The sequence below is a fragment of the Siniperca chuatsi genome, linkage group LG11 (assembly GCF_020085105.1).
Source record: "Siniperca chuatsi isolate FFG_IHB_CAS linkage group LG11, ASM2008510v1, whole genome shotgun sequence".
Lineage (NCBI taxonomy): Eukaryota > Metazoa > Chordata > Actinopteri > Centrarchiformes > Sinipercidae > Siniperca > Siniperca chuatsi.
The window spans coordinates 10568729-10584357 of record NC_058052.1 but is presented as its reverse complement, the minus strand read 5'-3'; the positions used below and the strand labels follow the sequence as shown (position 1 = coordinate 10584357).

The window sequence follows — 15629 nt, the reverse complement described above, 5'->3', positions numbered from 1 at the left end:
GCATGAAGTGTCTTAATATGGAGTCAGCCACCACGAGCCTCCAGAACAGCTTCAGTGTTCCAAGTCTGTGGAACTCTATTGGAGGGATGAACACATTCCTCCAGAAGATGTTCCCTCATTTACATATAGGCCACAACCTTTATTTAATCAGGTAATCTCATTGAGATCAAAATCTCTTTTGCAAGAGAGATCTGAGTACAGCAGACAGAAAGACAAACAGACGTAGCCAGACATAACAAAACAACATATAGCATTAGAGACAATCAAAATCTTCCATAGGCGTTCAACTGGGTTGAGATCTGGTGACTGTGAAGGCCGTAGCATTTTTTTCACATCATTTTCATACTCACCAAACCATTCAGTGAGCCCTGGTGCACAGATGCATCTGCATTTGATATGTTTCTCCACTCTTATTCAGGTTTTTCCTTTAATTTGTCCCCTCCTATATGTGCTTTGTCATTGTTCTGCCATAGATGGTGTGGCTGCAGATCCCTGCAGCATCTCAGCGATGTCCTGGCAGCAGGGGTTAAGTAAGGCACCCTGCCCTTTCAGATGCGCCACAGCTACTTGACCTGTTTGTTCAGCTGTACACCCAGGCACATGTTTGCCCCCCGCCCCCATCACCCACTCCTCCCCTGACTCTCTGTGCTAAAGATGCAAGCCTATGGCAGGCAGAGTTCCAGCGTCTCCACCCCTGTTTTGCCAGTAGGACGTTGGGGGTGAAGGTTGAGACGGAGGGATAGAGTGGCTAGATAAGCAACCTCCTAGTCCAGGTCAGCTATTCCAGATTAGAAGACCAAAGAAAAACCTTTTAATTAGGTTTGCCGTGCTGTTAGGGCCCTGCGGTATTGCGGGCCAGACACTTCCTGCATTGTGCCACACCACCCATAAAGTAGCAGAGCGAGGGAGTGAGTGAAAGAAAGTGAGGGAGAGAGGCTAAAAATGGCTCTGCCACATCTGCACCACACCACAAAACAAAGAGATGCCTGATTGCCACCATGCACCGTGGTTATTTACCTGCTAGAAGCCCTACAGTGAGCTCCAGCACGGACAACAAACCACCTGGACTTTTTAATGTGAAATATTTCTGGAGAAAAGAGTTGGAGAATAGCTAAGCTTTCTCTTTATTTATTACAACATTAACCCATCCAAGTATCCACTGCTTTCTTATTCTTTTTAACTCCTCTTGTTTTCTTATTCCCACAGTTAGGTCTTGTGTGGAGCTCTACTGAGAAATCCCAGAGCCAGCCCTGTCAAACTCGGCCTAAAACAGTGTAAGTATGTTGGACATAATTTCTTTCTCATAGCAAAAATAGAGGCAAAATACCAACAATCATATCTTGGTGATGCTTAATGAGCCCTTTGGGATCCTTGACAATATACCACTAATATGGTGCTTTGCATCCTTTGAAGCATACCAGAGTAGAGCCCTGGAAATAGTAACACAAAAGCGAGGCCTCACTAAAGCGCCACAGCCAACGCAACAAGTTTTCTCTGTGCTCTCTGTACTTGCTGGTCTACAGTATGTCTGCCCTCTCATCCATTTTCACACCAGTTAAACTAAATCTTGTATCTGTATTCCTACCTGCGCCTTGGCACAGGAATCAAGTTGTGCTAGTGTTTGCAGGGGAGGGGAGAAGAAATGAGAGATGAAAAGTGAGGAGGGCGTACGAGTAATTGCTGCTCCTGGTCTCTTACGACACGTGGAGCCTGTCTGGATAAGAGATACTTGGGGGCGGCGGAGGTATGTCATCAATTTGAGCTCGGCCCTAATGTTTCAAAATAAAGACGAACACCTCGCTTTGATCTTCATGGCCTGTTCAGCAGACGGTCTGCAAAGATAACAATCCATGCCGATTTACTGTGATCTTAGCTTCGAACAATGCGTTTACTGAAGAGAGGGACAGTAGACTTTACATGCTGTGGGTCTGATAGCACAGAGGGAGAAGTATATCTACATTTAAAAAAAAAAGTATTTGAGGGTGGGTTGTTGATAAAAAGCTGTGTTTGGGATAAATGGGTCGAAGGACGCGTGTGGAGGAATTCTGTATGAATAGTGAAGCAACTAGGCGGTTGCAAGTAGCGCCTCGGGTGTGGAACGTGCTGGGGCCTGCTGCATTATAAAGACCTACACCCGGCCAGCTGTGCCATACACAAGGCTGCAGGAATGAGAGCACCATGAATGGCTTTCTCTGTGTGACAATGACTGCAGCACTCAGTGGAGAGGGAATGGTCAGAGGTCCTTGCTATGGATTGGCAGCATTGAGTGTGTGTGTGTGTGTGTGTGTGTGAGTACATGTGTACACTGAGAAATTACTCAGGAATGTGAGGATACATGCCAAAGACAAAGAATTGCAGTCGCATTCAAAGGAACCTTAGCCTCCTCGCCCACTGAAGAAATATCACATCCCATCAAAAGGCCTGAGAGCCACACTGGATGGAACTAATGGAAGTCTTGTGCACTGGCTTAAGCCTGTTGGAGGAGTTTAATCGATGAGATGAGATTTTTTTCCTGCAGATGAATTTCCTCTGATAGCAGGAGAGAAATCTAATAGCAGCTGATGAAACTTTGCTTGAAACTGTGTTAATTTACACCTTTAAGAGGAATTTGCCATGAAGATCAATACACGCAAAGATTATTCTTCTAGCAACACATTCATTGGCTTTTTAAAAATTTATTTATAGATTTATATCTCAAAAATCTTTCCGTACAGTTGAATTCACACATTCTTTGCGCTCTATTACGGTTCAATCCTAACTTGAGACACGTTTACGCACATTGATGGCAAAGTTTGAGCTAGAGAGGAATTTCAAGTTAGCATTCAGCCATATGTGAATCAGAAACCACAGTCGTAGACTCCCAACTCAGACACAGCTACAACTTAATAAATACTTTACAAAAATAATGCAGGCTTTTTACAATGAAGATCTGCCTCAGAGACACAAGGGACACGGTTGTAAATTAATGGTGAAAAAAAAAAGGGCATGCTAAATAAACTCACAAGCTTACATGAGAACCTGGATATTGTGAATGACAACATGGGAGAAAATTGGATAACCCTGTTCTCTGAACATTCCTAAAGGATCTCATTCTATTACCACAGGCCTCTCAGATTCACCAAACATAAACAATCTATGGAGACGAACATGGACACAATCTAAACGAACATTCCTAGAATAATAATTTTCCCCTTTTAGGAACATAAACTTAGTTCTCCCTTTAGTGACCAAATCTGAAAGAGTTACCATTGGTAACACAAAATTTTCATTCATTTTTTCAGAGGCATATTTTATGTAAAAAAACAAAAAAAAAACCAAAACATTTTGTGCCTAGTTTTGGTGAAGTCAAGAAAAGTTCCTTGTGAGCATTCTGACTCTGTTGGATTTTTATTCCTCTTGGTTCAAAAGAGCAGCAAGTCTTGTTCCTCAGAGCCTAAAAGTCCATGTGTTATTTGACCTAAAACAGAATTAAAAAATGGTTTCAGCACCATTTTGAGGTTTAGCTGAATATTTAAGCAGTGTGTTTTTTTTTCCCTTTCACTCTTACAGCGTGTTAGAATTCCCTCGCTTCTTCAAACTGTTTGTAGTAGTCCTCGTCCTGAGGGTTGTCGGGACACTTCTGCCCGTTGTTTGGCGGCCTGGCCTGGTTGTAGCGGCTCCAGTCTCCTTTGCAGATGATCCAGGGCAGGATGTCCACCTTATAGTGCAGGTCAGCGGAGAACTCTGTGCTGATGAGGTTGGGCGTGCCAGCCCCTTTGCCGCGGGTGATGAGCTTCATGTTGTCGTCGTAGCAGCAGTGCTGTGCTGCCAGTGTGGTGGACTCCAGCGTCAGCATGGAGCGGATGCAGTAACGGGCCGTGGGCTTGTAGATCTCCAGCTTCTCTTTTGGCCCGCTTGCGTCTTTCCAGCGGAAATCTCGGCGCGTGGGAGCATCATGTACGTCTGCAGTGCTGTACGCCACCTCAGTTGGGTAAGAGCAAGGGCAGCTGGGAAGGTCGTTTGCCACCTTGGTCATGTACTTCTTCAAGAAGTCGCTCTTGCAGTTCATCCATCGCTCACAGCTGTCTGTGTCTGGAAGAAATGAAGACACTATTAAATGCTACATCTCCTCCCCAACACTCTACAACATTAGAAGATGAAACTAGTAGAGTGAGAAGGTGCAATATTTAATATGAAGGTGTGTTTTCACTGGGTTGATTAAGAACAGACAGACAAAGAGAGAGCGGGCAGTGGCATACTGTGCTCTTCCTGCCCTGCTGCACATTTTCTTCTCTGCACAATAATGGAGCGCATCCTGAGCATGAGGAATGCTAAGTGTGTGAAGGAACACCAGATGGATGAACTGTCTTTGATAGTGTAAGAACATCTGAATGAGGGATGGTCTGGAGTAAGACAAGCGTAGGCAGAATCTCACCAACACCAAAGAGCTCTGTGGCATTGAACTCATCTGTTCCAGCTAACAGGCTCACTTCAGTAGCTGCCGTCTTGAAGGCATCTTCAATACCTTTAGAGAGATAAATGCACAGTGAAAGGTGGATCAAAAGATGAAAAGACTGTTAAATCAACACATACACTTACAAACTGTCCTCTAATATCCTTTAGCCACATCTTTACTGGTGTGGAATTCTTTTGTTCTGTGATCAAAAACAAGACTTTACCTGGACAGTTGGGCATATCACACGTTCTGGACTCGGTGGCTGTACAAGCATAACCACATGACCTGGTTCTCTTCTGGTTGCCATTTCCACAGGTGACACTGCACGCTGTCCAGTTACTCCAGTCCCCCTCTCCGTCCATATAGTCTACATCCGAAAGAAAGAGCGAAAGAGATCCTCAGCTCTGATGCAGGCCACATGCTGAACTTACTCAGGCCTGTTAGCATGCCTCACTAATAATAAGTGGGGGGAGGACATGAAACGGGAAGTGGGGGAGCTCAGAGTTCTCTTTGACTTTGCCCCTCAAAGCAGACACCACGCAAGCCTGTCTACACACACGTATACACTTTGTACATGGTAACGCAAAGTTGTTGAACCAAAGAGTCCGAGGCGAAGGGCACGGTATATGTTCAGTTAGTGAAGTAACAGGGAAGCATTTTGCTAATTCCAACAAAGCTACAGGGGATCCAAATTTACAAATAGAAATGTTCTGTGCCGCCTGAGTATCCCTGGCACAGTGGCACCGGACACCATTCAGTTGCTGTGATTCATTGATTTGAAAATGGGAAGTGAAATGGCAAGAAATCCTCTTTAACTCCAATTATCATTGAGCAGATCACCGTAATGGGTATACATGGAAACAGTTACACTAGGCTCTACTCACCCCACCACCACCATCACGACCGCACGCAAACATACACACACATCTTGAAAGCAGTACTCCATCAATGAGGAGAATTAATGTGGGCATGTTGGGATGGAAGTATTTCTGGCCGAGGTCCAAACCTTCCTATAGCCCCCGGCTGCCATCTGCCCCTCATTATGAGCGTTTTGTATGAATACAGGCCAGATAGCCATCAAGCGCTGCTCCGCTTCTCCTTCCATAGCTTACTACGGCCAAAGAGCTGGTGACAAAACTCAGAATTTAAAAAACTTGATAATAACCTGCCCTTGGCCCACAGATGAGACAACTGAATACTGAATATACGATCAGTGGCCTGTGATGGATGACCCTCACTGCCTGTCCACAATTATGATTATTAGGTTCAAAACCAGTACAGTAATGATGATAAAATATTTCCTTGTCCATTAGTGTGGTGTGAAATAAAGGATGAATAAGAGCAGACCGCAGCAATAAGCCAGAAACATTAAACATGGGTTTTGGTTTGACAAAAAAGATTATAAAATCGCCTTCCTTACCGCTGCAGTGCAAGTGCAAGTGGATAAAATGACATTTACCACAGCATACGCATTCCTGTTCGACCATGTTGGTTTGGGCATGCTACAACACAGGCCAGACGCATACTGTATGACAGTGAGTGTAAATTCTTCCACGGCAGATTTATCTGTGGGGTTACTTTTGGAGAGTGTTGTGAGAATGGCGTGGCAGCCAAACACTGCTTCTGGCCCCAGTCCTGCTGCTGAACTTTGATGTTGCGAGGCGTTTAAACTGTGTCACGTAGCTAGCTCCACACCACAGAGGAATCTATCTCATAAAAGAGTGTTAAAGGCTTCCATCAGGGGCTCCAAAAGGCTCGCTTGGGATGACTGCACTTATTATGGTGACAGCTTAAATCAGCAAATCTGCAAATTACAGATTCCACATCAGACTATGGCCATATGTGGAAATGTTGGAGACCACTGCTCAAATAAGAGCCTATGGACCCAACTAAATATTTTGCAATGTGCATTGTGCACTCTTTTCCTTCACCCCCTCCGGTCATTCTCACCATATTCAGTTTGAGCTTTGCTTCCTCCCCCGGTGCCTCCTCTCCTGTCCCAGTCTGCCGGCGGCCTGAGGAAGTTGCTGTCCTCACTGTTGCTCACGTAGGAGCGATCGTGCTCCTCTGTTTGATGAGTGGTGGAAGAGGAGGAGGATGAAGGCCACCAGTTTCTCCAGTTAGGAGAAGCCCAGTTGGGTTTGCTTTCCTTACGGAGGCCTTTTTCTGGCTCATGGCTCTCCAGTCCATCCACCACTTCAATGGTCACCTGTATTAAAGAACAGAAGTCACTTTAAAGTCTTTATTCGGTACAGACACATCAAAGAACATGCTTATATAGTGTTTTTGGACAGAATGGGTTGATTGGGTGCCGGGAGGTGACACTTTCTGATACCCCTACCCACAATATCACCCCCTCCCCCTTTCTGTCCTAACACATGTGCCTCCCAGATGAGGGGGAACCATCACCCCTGCCCCACAGTCACCCTCCCACCTCTTGGGCTCTCTCCACCTAAACACAAAGTTCAAAGGGCTACTCAGCCTCCTCCAGACCATGAAAGCCAGATGAATCCCAGGATCAAAGACCCCCCCCCCCTTCTCCCACAGCCTCACGCCCTTGCTCAATTGGTCGCTCCGCTCTCTTCCCACATCTTGAGATGTTAATACACTTTGTTCGTGCTCGGATTTAGCAGTGATGCTCTCAGAAATGGAAAGACCCCCCTGCTGGATTAGACAGGAGAATGATTTAAACATGGCAGCGGTTACTCGGCCATCTGCACCACTGAAGGACTTATGGGTAAGGGTTTGCCACACATTTACATAAGCTGCCGTCTGTCTTCCTGCACATGGGTTAGTAGTGAGCCATTGCTGGTTGGTGTCTGCCTTTCAGCTGTCATTATGATGGACGTGAGACCTCAGTGTCTATCTTATAAGCTTCAGTACGAGCCAGGAAGTGTGAAAGGGGCAGAAGGAAGAAGGAAGGGGGAGAAAAAGGGGGTATTGGTGTGCACCAAACTATTCTCCTGCTTCCTATTTGCTTTTCCTGTCCTATGTGCTTGAGTAGCCATGTCTTACAAGTGAGTGAAAGCATCAAAGCACACGGGCAAGTGGACACACATGATCACCTGTATGTTGGGATTCTGTCCATTGATATCAGCTTTGGAGAGGTCGGGGAAATTCTGCAGATCTAGGAGGAAAGCTCCAGGGCCGTCCCTGTGTACGATGCTGCCTTGTGCCCACGGGAGGGTGGCGGGCCGGTGGGTCAACCGGTGTTCTTGACCAGACTTCCGGTCTTCAGGTGCCACTTGGGCAGAGGAGCTGCTTTTTACATTTATATTGTTCTGCCAAGGAGAGAAAGGAACATAATATTATTAATTATGTATTATTGGTTTGTGCATTCACAATATAAGGTTATTACAATGTTTGTAGAAAATATTTTATTCCTTTTTGTGCGAATGTTAAGGCTAAGGGCCCTGTGCATCACTTGGCATCTACAGCGTCTGCACACACACTCTCATGTTGACAGAGGTTCGTGTGGCCATGTCATAAATCCTGTGGACAGTGAACCCATGACTACTTGGAGCCAGTGGGACAAACATCACACTGGGTTCTGTGCGTCTGTCTGCTTCCACCAAAATATAATCCGTCTAGAGCCTGCATTCAGAGCCAATGTCACAGTTAGACTGTATATTTTTTCTATTTTTAACTGACAGAGTATGCTGCTGCTTTACCATAGTAATATGATGTGGACATTTTTAGCATGTTCTGGTGCTGGCTGGGAGAAAGAGCGATGTAAGACTGATGGTTTTCCTGCACTGGGGCTATACAGAGAAACTTAAGCAAACATTGCAAAATAATTACATCTGCCTTCTTGAAGACAGAAAAACATTTGGTCTTCTGACAGGGGGGCTGTAAATTCATCCCAAAAGGACAGTTGAGGTATATGTCCCCTGTCAGGTATGCACAGAAGGAACAATTATTCCTCAATTGGACAGACAGCCCATAAGTAGTCGGCAATCATCCATTTTGGGGTGGCAGAAAATACGATCAAAGAAAGCCATCAATCAAGTTCCTTGTTTTCTTTTTTTCATGTCCCGTTTCTTCCTCCTTAGTGTTTTTGTGGCCAGGCTGAGGCCTGAGAATATGGCAGCAGTGCTGTACGGTTGCGGTGGCCAGTCACAGACAAAGTGTCAGCTCAGCCACATTGTGGTGGGCATAAAAGCCCCCAGTAGAGCTGTTTGTATCCAGCCAAGGTGCACTCTGGGACAATATAGGCGCTGTAAATGGAGCTGCACAGCAAGGGAGGAAAGATTATAAATGTAACTTTAATTCAACCGCAGAGGGGACAGCGGTCGCACAGATAGAACCCCAAATCCATTTAGCATTACTTTTCTTAATTCACTACCGGAGACCAGATGGAGTTATTATGATAACTTGATGAAACTTTCACATCACATATCTTAATGTGAGCTACTGCCATAATTACAATGGTTATACAATTACCCATAATTTTGAGGAAGAAGAGTAGATGGTTCTGCATTTTACCCATAAACCAAATAAAAAGAGGGAGAGGTTTTACTGTAGATAAGATGATGAGTTTTTATGAGAATTTATGTTCAAAATCATAAAATGTGAGGAAAAAAGATTCTGAAATAGCAGGTTCCAATTAAAACCACATGTCTTTTCCATAACAAAACAATTATGGCTGAGAGCTCCGTACATTTCAACAGCATCAGCTATGAACCCTTTAAGTGAACATCACAAGACCCTCTTTGGTTCTATCACAAGCACTTGGGCTTTTGAGATGCCCATGTGATAACCTTGTCTTTCAAGTTCCCAGCTTTCAGAAGTCACTCAGTGGCTGTAATTGAGCTCCCCTGAGGGAGCAGGCCCAGCACAACACTTACAGGTTCAATCACAATGTAAATACATACAGTTGTTAATAAAGCCTGATCTCCTTTGGGTGGATTTTATCTTTATGGATTATATTAGCATTTAACTGCAGACCACACAAGATGCTCTGCAGTCCAGACATTACTGTTTTATGATACTGATACTGAATATTGTCATTTAAATCCACTGCCAGAAAACACTTCACAGCCACTGAAGACAGACAGTTTTTTGTTTTGTTTTCCCATCATAAGACTGTGAGGTGCTTTCATTTACACCTGTCATTTAAGGAAAATCCATCCAGAGATGCTCAGGCTACTGATTAAAACACAAAAACTACTGTTACTGAGTTATGACTTACACGGACTCATGGAGAAAGTAGTATTAAAAGAAAGCAGATGCCACCACAAATGTTTCAGAATACGCAAACTGAAACCCAGTCACAGTGTTTGCAGGCAGATTAATCCTCCATTATCCAGTCTAATCCCATCTCTATCTTCTGTTGTGTCATATTATGTTGTATTACACATGACTGGCAGATTATCTAATCCTGACACAAATTTGGTTTATTTAACGTCAAATTTATAAGCAATCTGATCCCAGGGCAACACTTGTGATGATGTTTCACTCAGTATGGGAAGCCATTGAACTGACGTCTGCTGCTTAAGACTTAAGTTTATGGGCAAATATTGGTAGTTTAGCACTAATGTGATTTTATTTATGTTTAGGCCATAGATTATCTTGCAGATAGTAGGGTAAAAATGCACCATATGGAAAAATCGCTGATTGGTGTATTTAAACAAAAATATAAACTGAATATTGCAGAAGTGCTGTAAGTTTGAATAACAATGATTTGTAATAATTTGCTATCAAACTGCTTAGGATCCAAAAAACGAAATAGGAAAGCAACATCTTCCATAAACCACTGTAACCACCTAAAACTAATGGCCACGGTCACTGAATGCCGATATGGAAGGATATTTTCTGATGTGCTATGTTGACAACAGGTTGGTTGATTGTTCAAGTCTGTTTTATCATCTTGGACAGATTTGTTAAAGTCGCTATAAACTGACAGTTTGCTGTGGGAAATTTGTCAGCTGTGAAAACACAATTTACAAACTGAGCCATGGTGAGGCTAGGAAATGTCGTTTAATGCAATCACCAGTTGTCACATAATATGCCATATTGCTTTTTCCACCTTTATTTGTCCATAGGCTACATTAGACACACTTGAATATGAGAGCTGCCCAGTGCAGCTACCTTTAGGTGAGTAAAAAATTAACCTAACCTAGGATTTACCAGCCAATATTGAATTCAAGGCCACAACACAGTTACAAGGCATTACAAGCCATTTTCTCTAATCTAAGCCAGTGTCATCCACCAAGGACCCTAAGAAAGAAATCTCATGTGATAATTTTCCTTGTAGAGAATTCCACTTTACTTCTCTAAACGTCAATATTTCATGTTAAACAAACATTTTCATTTTCAAGCCTTAGACAATAGATGCCACCGTAATGTGTACATTCAGTTTATTATCTCACTTTCTTTGGTGCCAGCAGGACCGATGCTGATTTTCTCACTGTAGTAAATACATCAAAATTTTGCCAAAACATAGAAAAATATCAGCCTTATATATAATGCTGGTGATTATAGCCTTGAGCTGAATTGTAAATAGGACAATTGTGACATAGTGCTGCTGAACACAGTCCATCACTTGGACAGAAACAGGGAAATCTAAGCTGCTTTTCCCCATAAGCACTAAGATTTCACTAAATCTATAGTTCCATCTGGGAGCTCAGCAGTGTGAAGGACAAACCATGAAATTTTATACGTCCAAATAACATATTTGTTTTCTGTCTCAATAAGTATTTCAGCAGAATTATTTAGGAGAATTAGTAGAGTTGAAAATAATGGAAAGAATGCACAACATGGGAATTAGTCATCAGGAAGGAATGGCAGTTGTGTATCAGTTGTGTAAAGTCTGTCAATTCTTGATAATGTCGACATAAACACCTCTGTCTTTTCCAAATGACTCTCGGTGGAGCTTTTTAACACATTTTAATGAGAAAAACATGGTGTTTTCTCATTTTTCTCTAGTACAGCCAAGGCTGTTACAGTGCACAGGAGTAACTCATTTAAATGTTAAAAAATCAGTGTTCTCCTTTGATGGTAGGCTGCTTTACAGTCCCTATCACTCATCTGAGATCTTTCTCAACGAGGAACATGCTTTAATTTGGAGATCAAAAGTGACACACCATTCCTCAGTTCATCTGGGGCCTCCCAGGATGTCACCCCCCACTCTCAAAAGCCATGAATGAACCCTCGTACACACAAGCCACCCCTTCTCCCTCCTCACAGTATCTCCTCTTCTTTTCCCGCTTCCCCCTTTTTCACTTTGTGAGGGCTGCCTAAAGGAGCATGACTCCATTTTCAATTGGGAGCAACTCAGGGGTCCTTCCCCCAGGGAGGCTGGCAGGAAATGAAGGCAGTGCACATTGTGCCAGATGCTTTTCAGCACTACACTTAAGTAGGTGGAAGAGAAAACTATCCTTCCCCTGTCACACTCCTCATACTGGGTGTATGTATGTGTTTATTTACAGCATCAAACTGAGAAGATACATGCTATAAAAGAGTTAAGACCTCAAAAGTAAACTGTTTAGACAAGACCCCCAGAAAATAAAAGAAGAAAATAAGCTCAAGGGTAGAAAAACATGATTAATTAATTAATTATTTAATTAGTATAATATCACACCAACTTTACACTGCCACGGTGTATGAGTCTGCCTTCCCGGGTTAGTGATGATAATGTGCCTTGGACCAAAGAGTTTTCTCTCTCCCACTACAGGTGCGTGGAGCCGCATCCTGTCATTTGTATTTCTGTGAATGGCATTTTAAATATGACACCTTGGAACAACAATACACCCCCTGGGCCGTGACAAGCCGGCCGAAAAATGACATCACCGTCTTCAGTGGCGGACCAGTGAAGCATATCCGCACATAGTCGGAGCATTCATGAGCAAAAAAACCCCCAAAAACCCAAAACATTCAGTGTTTTTCTCAACATGGGGCATGAGTGGCAATGTTGGGCTCTTTCATCACAAGCCAGAATCTCTATGTAAATTTGGACTAGTGACAAAACGGATGCTGGGGTTGGAAGGGATGGCATGTGTATATTATTTTTTACAGCAATTCCTCAGGAGAAACTCCCTCCTGGTCCTCATCCCGCTTGTCCAATCCAACATTTGGCTGTGTGACAAATATTCAGTAAATTCCTGGAATATTTCCTCAGCTTTGCATGCCCCAATATCCAACTGAACACAGGCTTGCTGTTGCATATGGTCAGTCTACAGTGATGGCAGTGATAGTGGAGATATGAGAAGTTACCCTCATCATCCTCTGTTGAACTAAAAATTCTTTCCATTCAATACCCCAAGCCCTAATAAAGCATTTATGAAGGGACCCCATTCCAGTGGGCATAAAGACCCATTTATCACTGCAACATGAAGAAAGTATTTCAGTAGCATGCTAAATATACATCAAAAAGCAGCTGAAGGATGCTTAACACTCTAAAAAAGCCTGTTGATCCCAGACCTGTCTTAACCCTCGAGTCAGGATTTGAGACTCTACTGGAGTCTGTGTGCTTTATGCTGGTGTTAAAATGGGCAGTTAAACTATTAAAGTCTTAAGTGGTGTCTCGTTGACAAATGTGTCCCTTGTGAAATTTTGTTGAGGCATGTTCTAAACTGGACCACAATGCAAAAAGGTGTCAATAAAAACTGTATTTTGACCAGACTATATTATTTTATGTTATTCTGTTTCTTGTCCTTTCCTCAACAGTGAACTTTAGTATCAGATGTTTTCATGCGGCCTTGCCCACACATATGAGAATAGCCAGGATGAAATAAAACAAGTTGGACTTAAGGCTTGATCTGGAGCAGGGCAGAAATCAGTCTGATGGGTGGGGGGTGGGGGGCGCACCTTCAGGGGTTCAGCTCTGACCCTCTGCCTCATCAACTGAAAGCTTGGATGACACTGATGAGCCCATGATGACAGAGAAGTGCCTGCAGCTAGCATTTAACCCCCAGCCACAGGGCTGTATGTCTGGTGTTGGGGGCTGATCTCTGACCCTGCCTCATCTTCCATCCCTCTGCTGGCTCCCTGCCATTCCGGGGGGACTCCCTAGGGAGACCACATCCTTGTGTATGTCAACAATCCCCAAAGACTGACAGGTTCCCCGGGAATGGAGGCTTTGTTTTACCTGGGCCATTGACTCATATGAGCAATGTATGAAGCCCATCTGTGACCAGATGAGACCCCTTAGATAGCACCTTTTGCATCAAATGTCCTCCCTTACGGAAAGCACCTCACTATTAGATTTCCAAACTCACCTCTGTAAGTGCTGTGTCCTGATCCACGCTCAGAGTTACATTTTCCTGGGGCAGCGGACTGCTCCGCAGTACCGTGATGTGTAAGGTAAGGAGAAGAAGTCCCAGGAGCAAGAGCAGTTCCGCCGCCAGTCGCACCATCCTTTTGACGCGGCCGCTCTTGGGAGCCTGCGGTGTGGCCGAAGCTCCGACTCCGCCTCCTCCCGGTGCAGAGACTCCAATCTCCGGATCCGCCGGGGACGAGGAGCCGCAACACCACTTCGGAGCCACTTCGGGAATCAGAATTGCAAAAATTAAGGGAAAAGGATCGGAGGGGGCAGTCGAATAATTTGGAAAAAGTGCTGCAGCCTAGATTAATTTGGATCCAGTGAGTTTTCTTTGTAAACTTTGGGATTGTCCTGAATTAACATGTATCCTCTTTCACTGATTGTTCATATAGTTTGATTTTAAGCCAAATGTGATATTAGATAATGCGCTGATCTGCCAATTAATACAGTGTGCTGAATATTGCAGGACTGATCCAGCGCGCAGCATTAACACTTTCCGCTCTTGTTGCGCCCTCGTCTAATCTCCAAGCTCAAGAAACTTGCAGCCCAGTTGCCCCGTGGTGTCCCCGCCACATTCTCAGCCTCACACTTCAGTTTTCCTCACTTTCACTTCAGCCGCTTTACGCATTTCTTGTTTTGTCCACATTCTGCGCGATCCAACGCGTTATTCGACGAGGTTACCTTTGGAGAAAAAAGTACAGGTATTCAAAAAATGTATATCTTCCCAGTTAAGACTTCACGGTGGAGTTCTGTCTGCTTCAAAAACAGTATTCATCCATTATGCTGCGGATTGTGAGCCCACCAAAATGAAGACACGGGCTTGCGTGCGTCTCTAACGAGTCCAGCTGGAGGAAACAAGTCAAACCATATCAAACTACGGCTTACTCAGACACACGCTGTTCTTGTTTTGCGCTCTTGAGGTGTTTTATACTAAACGCCCCTGTGCAGCCGCCCTCCCCCTGGTTAACTCTTTCGTCCCTCTCAACCAGTCCTCCCCACACTGGAGTCCGGCCGGGGTTAACGCCAAATATTCTTGTGGAAGTTCGTGTGTAAAACACCCCCAAAGTATATTATACTCCTTTTCCCACTGCAGATTAGATACATTTACATCATCTCTGTCACAGGATCAAAATGACACAGAGATTTATCTTTAAAAACTACAAAATATCTTATGATATTATGGCACATTTCATCAGATTAACCCATTTCAATAGGCATTAGACCACGGATATGTATGCTGATGAAGTCATCCCTACACACTTTATTATTGGGAAAAAAATGCCACTATACAGGCACAATACGGACTCCCTGAAACAACCTCAAGTAACATTGGTGGTCCCCGGATGCGCACTGGGCACACAGGCGCGTCGCAGCGCAGAGGAAGACACCTGGAGGCGCTTTGCAGGAGGTCTCCTCTCCTGTTGACATGTGTACAGCAGCGGCCTTGTCTCAGTCTGTGATTAAAATGCTGTTACGGAAGGTGATGTAAGCAAGACAAATGGCGCGTAATGTGATTAGCCCTCATGAGACTTTTTATTGTCCGCTTCAAAGGACAAGTCGCTGTGTCAAATTACGCACCAAGCGGGCATGCTGCTGCTTCAGCATGTGTGACAGTTCACTGAACCCCGGGGCATGGGAAACACCATGCATCTAATATCATTTGTCACCTTTGAAGTCAATAGATTCAGTTTGGGGACAAGTGGATGTTACTGATGATGGCTAACACGATCTCATTACCTGGATAGTATCATGGATTATTTGTCAGTTTCATAACAGCTCGCATAAAATCTTTCATCAAAGATTAATTGAGGACATATTCCAATCCACAGAATAAACAGATATTGGTTATTTGGTTGTGCGCACGCGTAATCCTTGATGTTGTGGCCAAATGGTGCGTAATGCACAGCTCTGGCAGGACAATGGAAAGGCAGC

General features: G+C 44.0%; 1 protein-coding gene across 1 annotated transcript; it reads right to left on the bottom strand.

Annotated features, from left to right (window-relative positions):
* Window positions 1–2659: 2659 nt before the first annotated feature.
* Window positions 2660–14625, bottom strand: ism1 (isthmin 1). The gene is made up of 6 exons (XM_044213241.1): window positions 13654–14625; window positions 7501–7716; window positions 6386–6644; window positions 4659–4802; window positions 4415–4504; window positions 2660–4071 (listed from the first exon to the last, which is right to left on the bottom strand). The coding sequence occupies exons 1-6, from the start codon at window positions 13789–13791 to the stop codon at window positions 3554–3556; spliced, it is 1365 nt and encodes a 454-aa protein (XP_044069176.1). The 5' UTR covers window positions 13792–14625; the 3' UTR covers window positions 2660–3553.
* Window positions 14626–15629: the final 1004 nt, after the last annotated feature.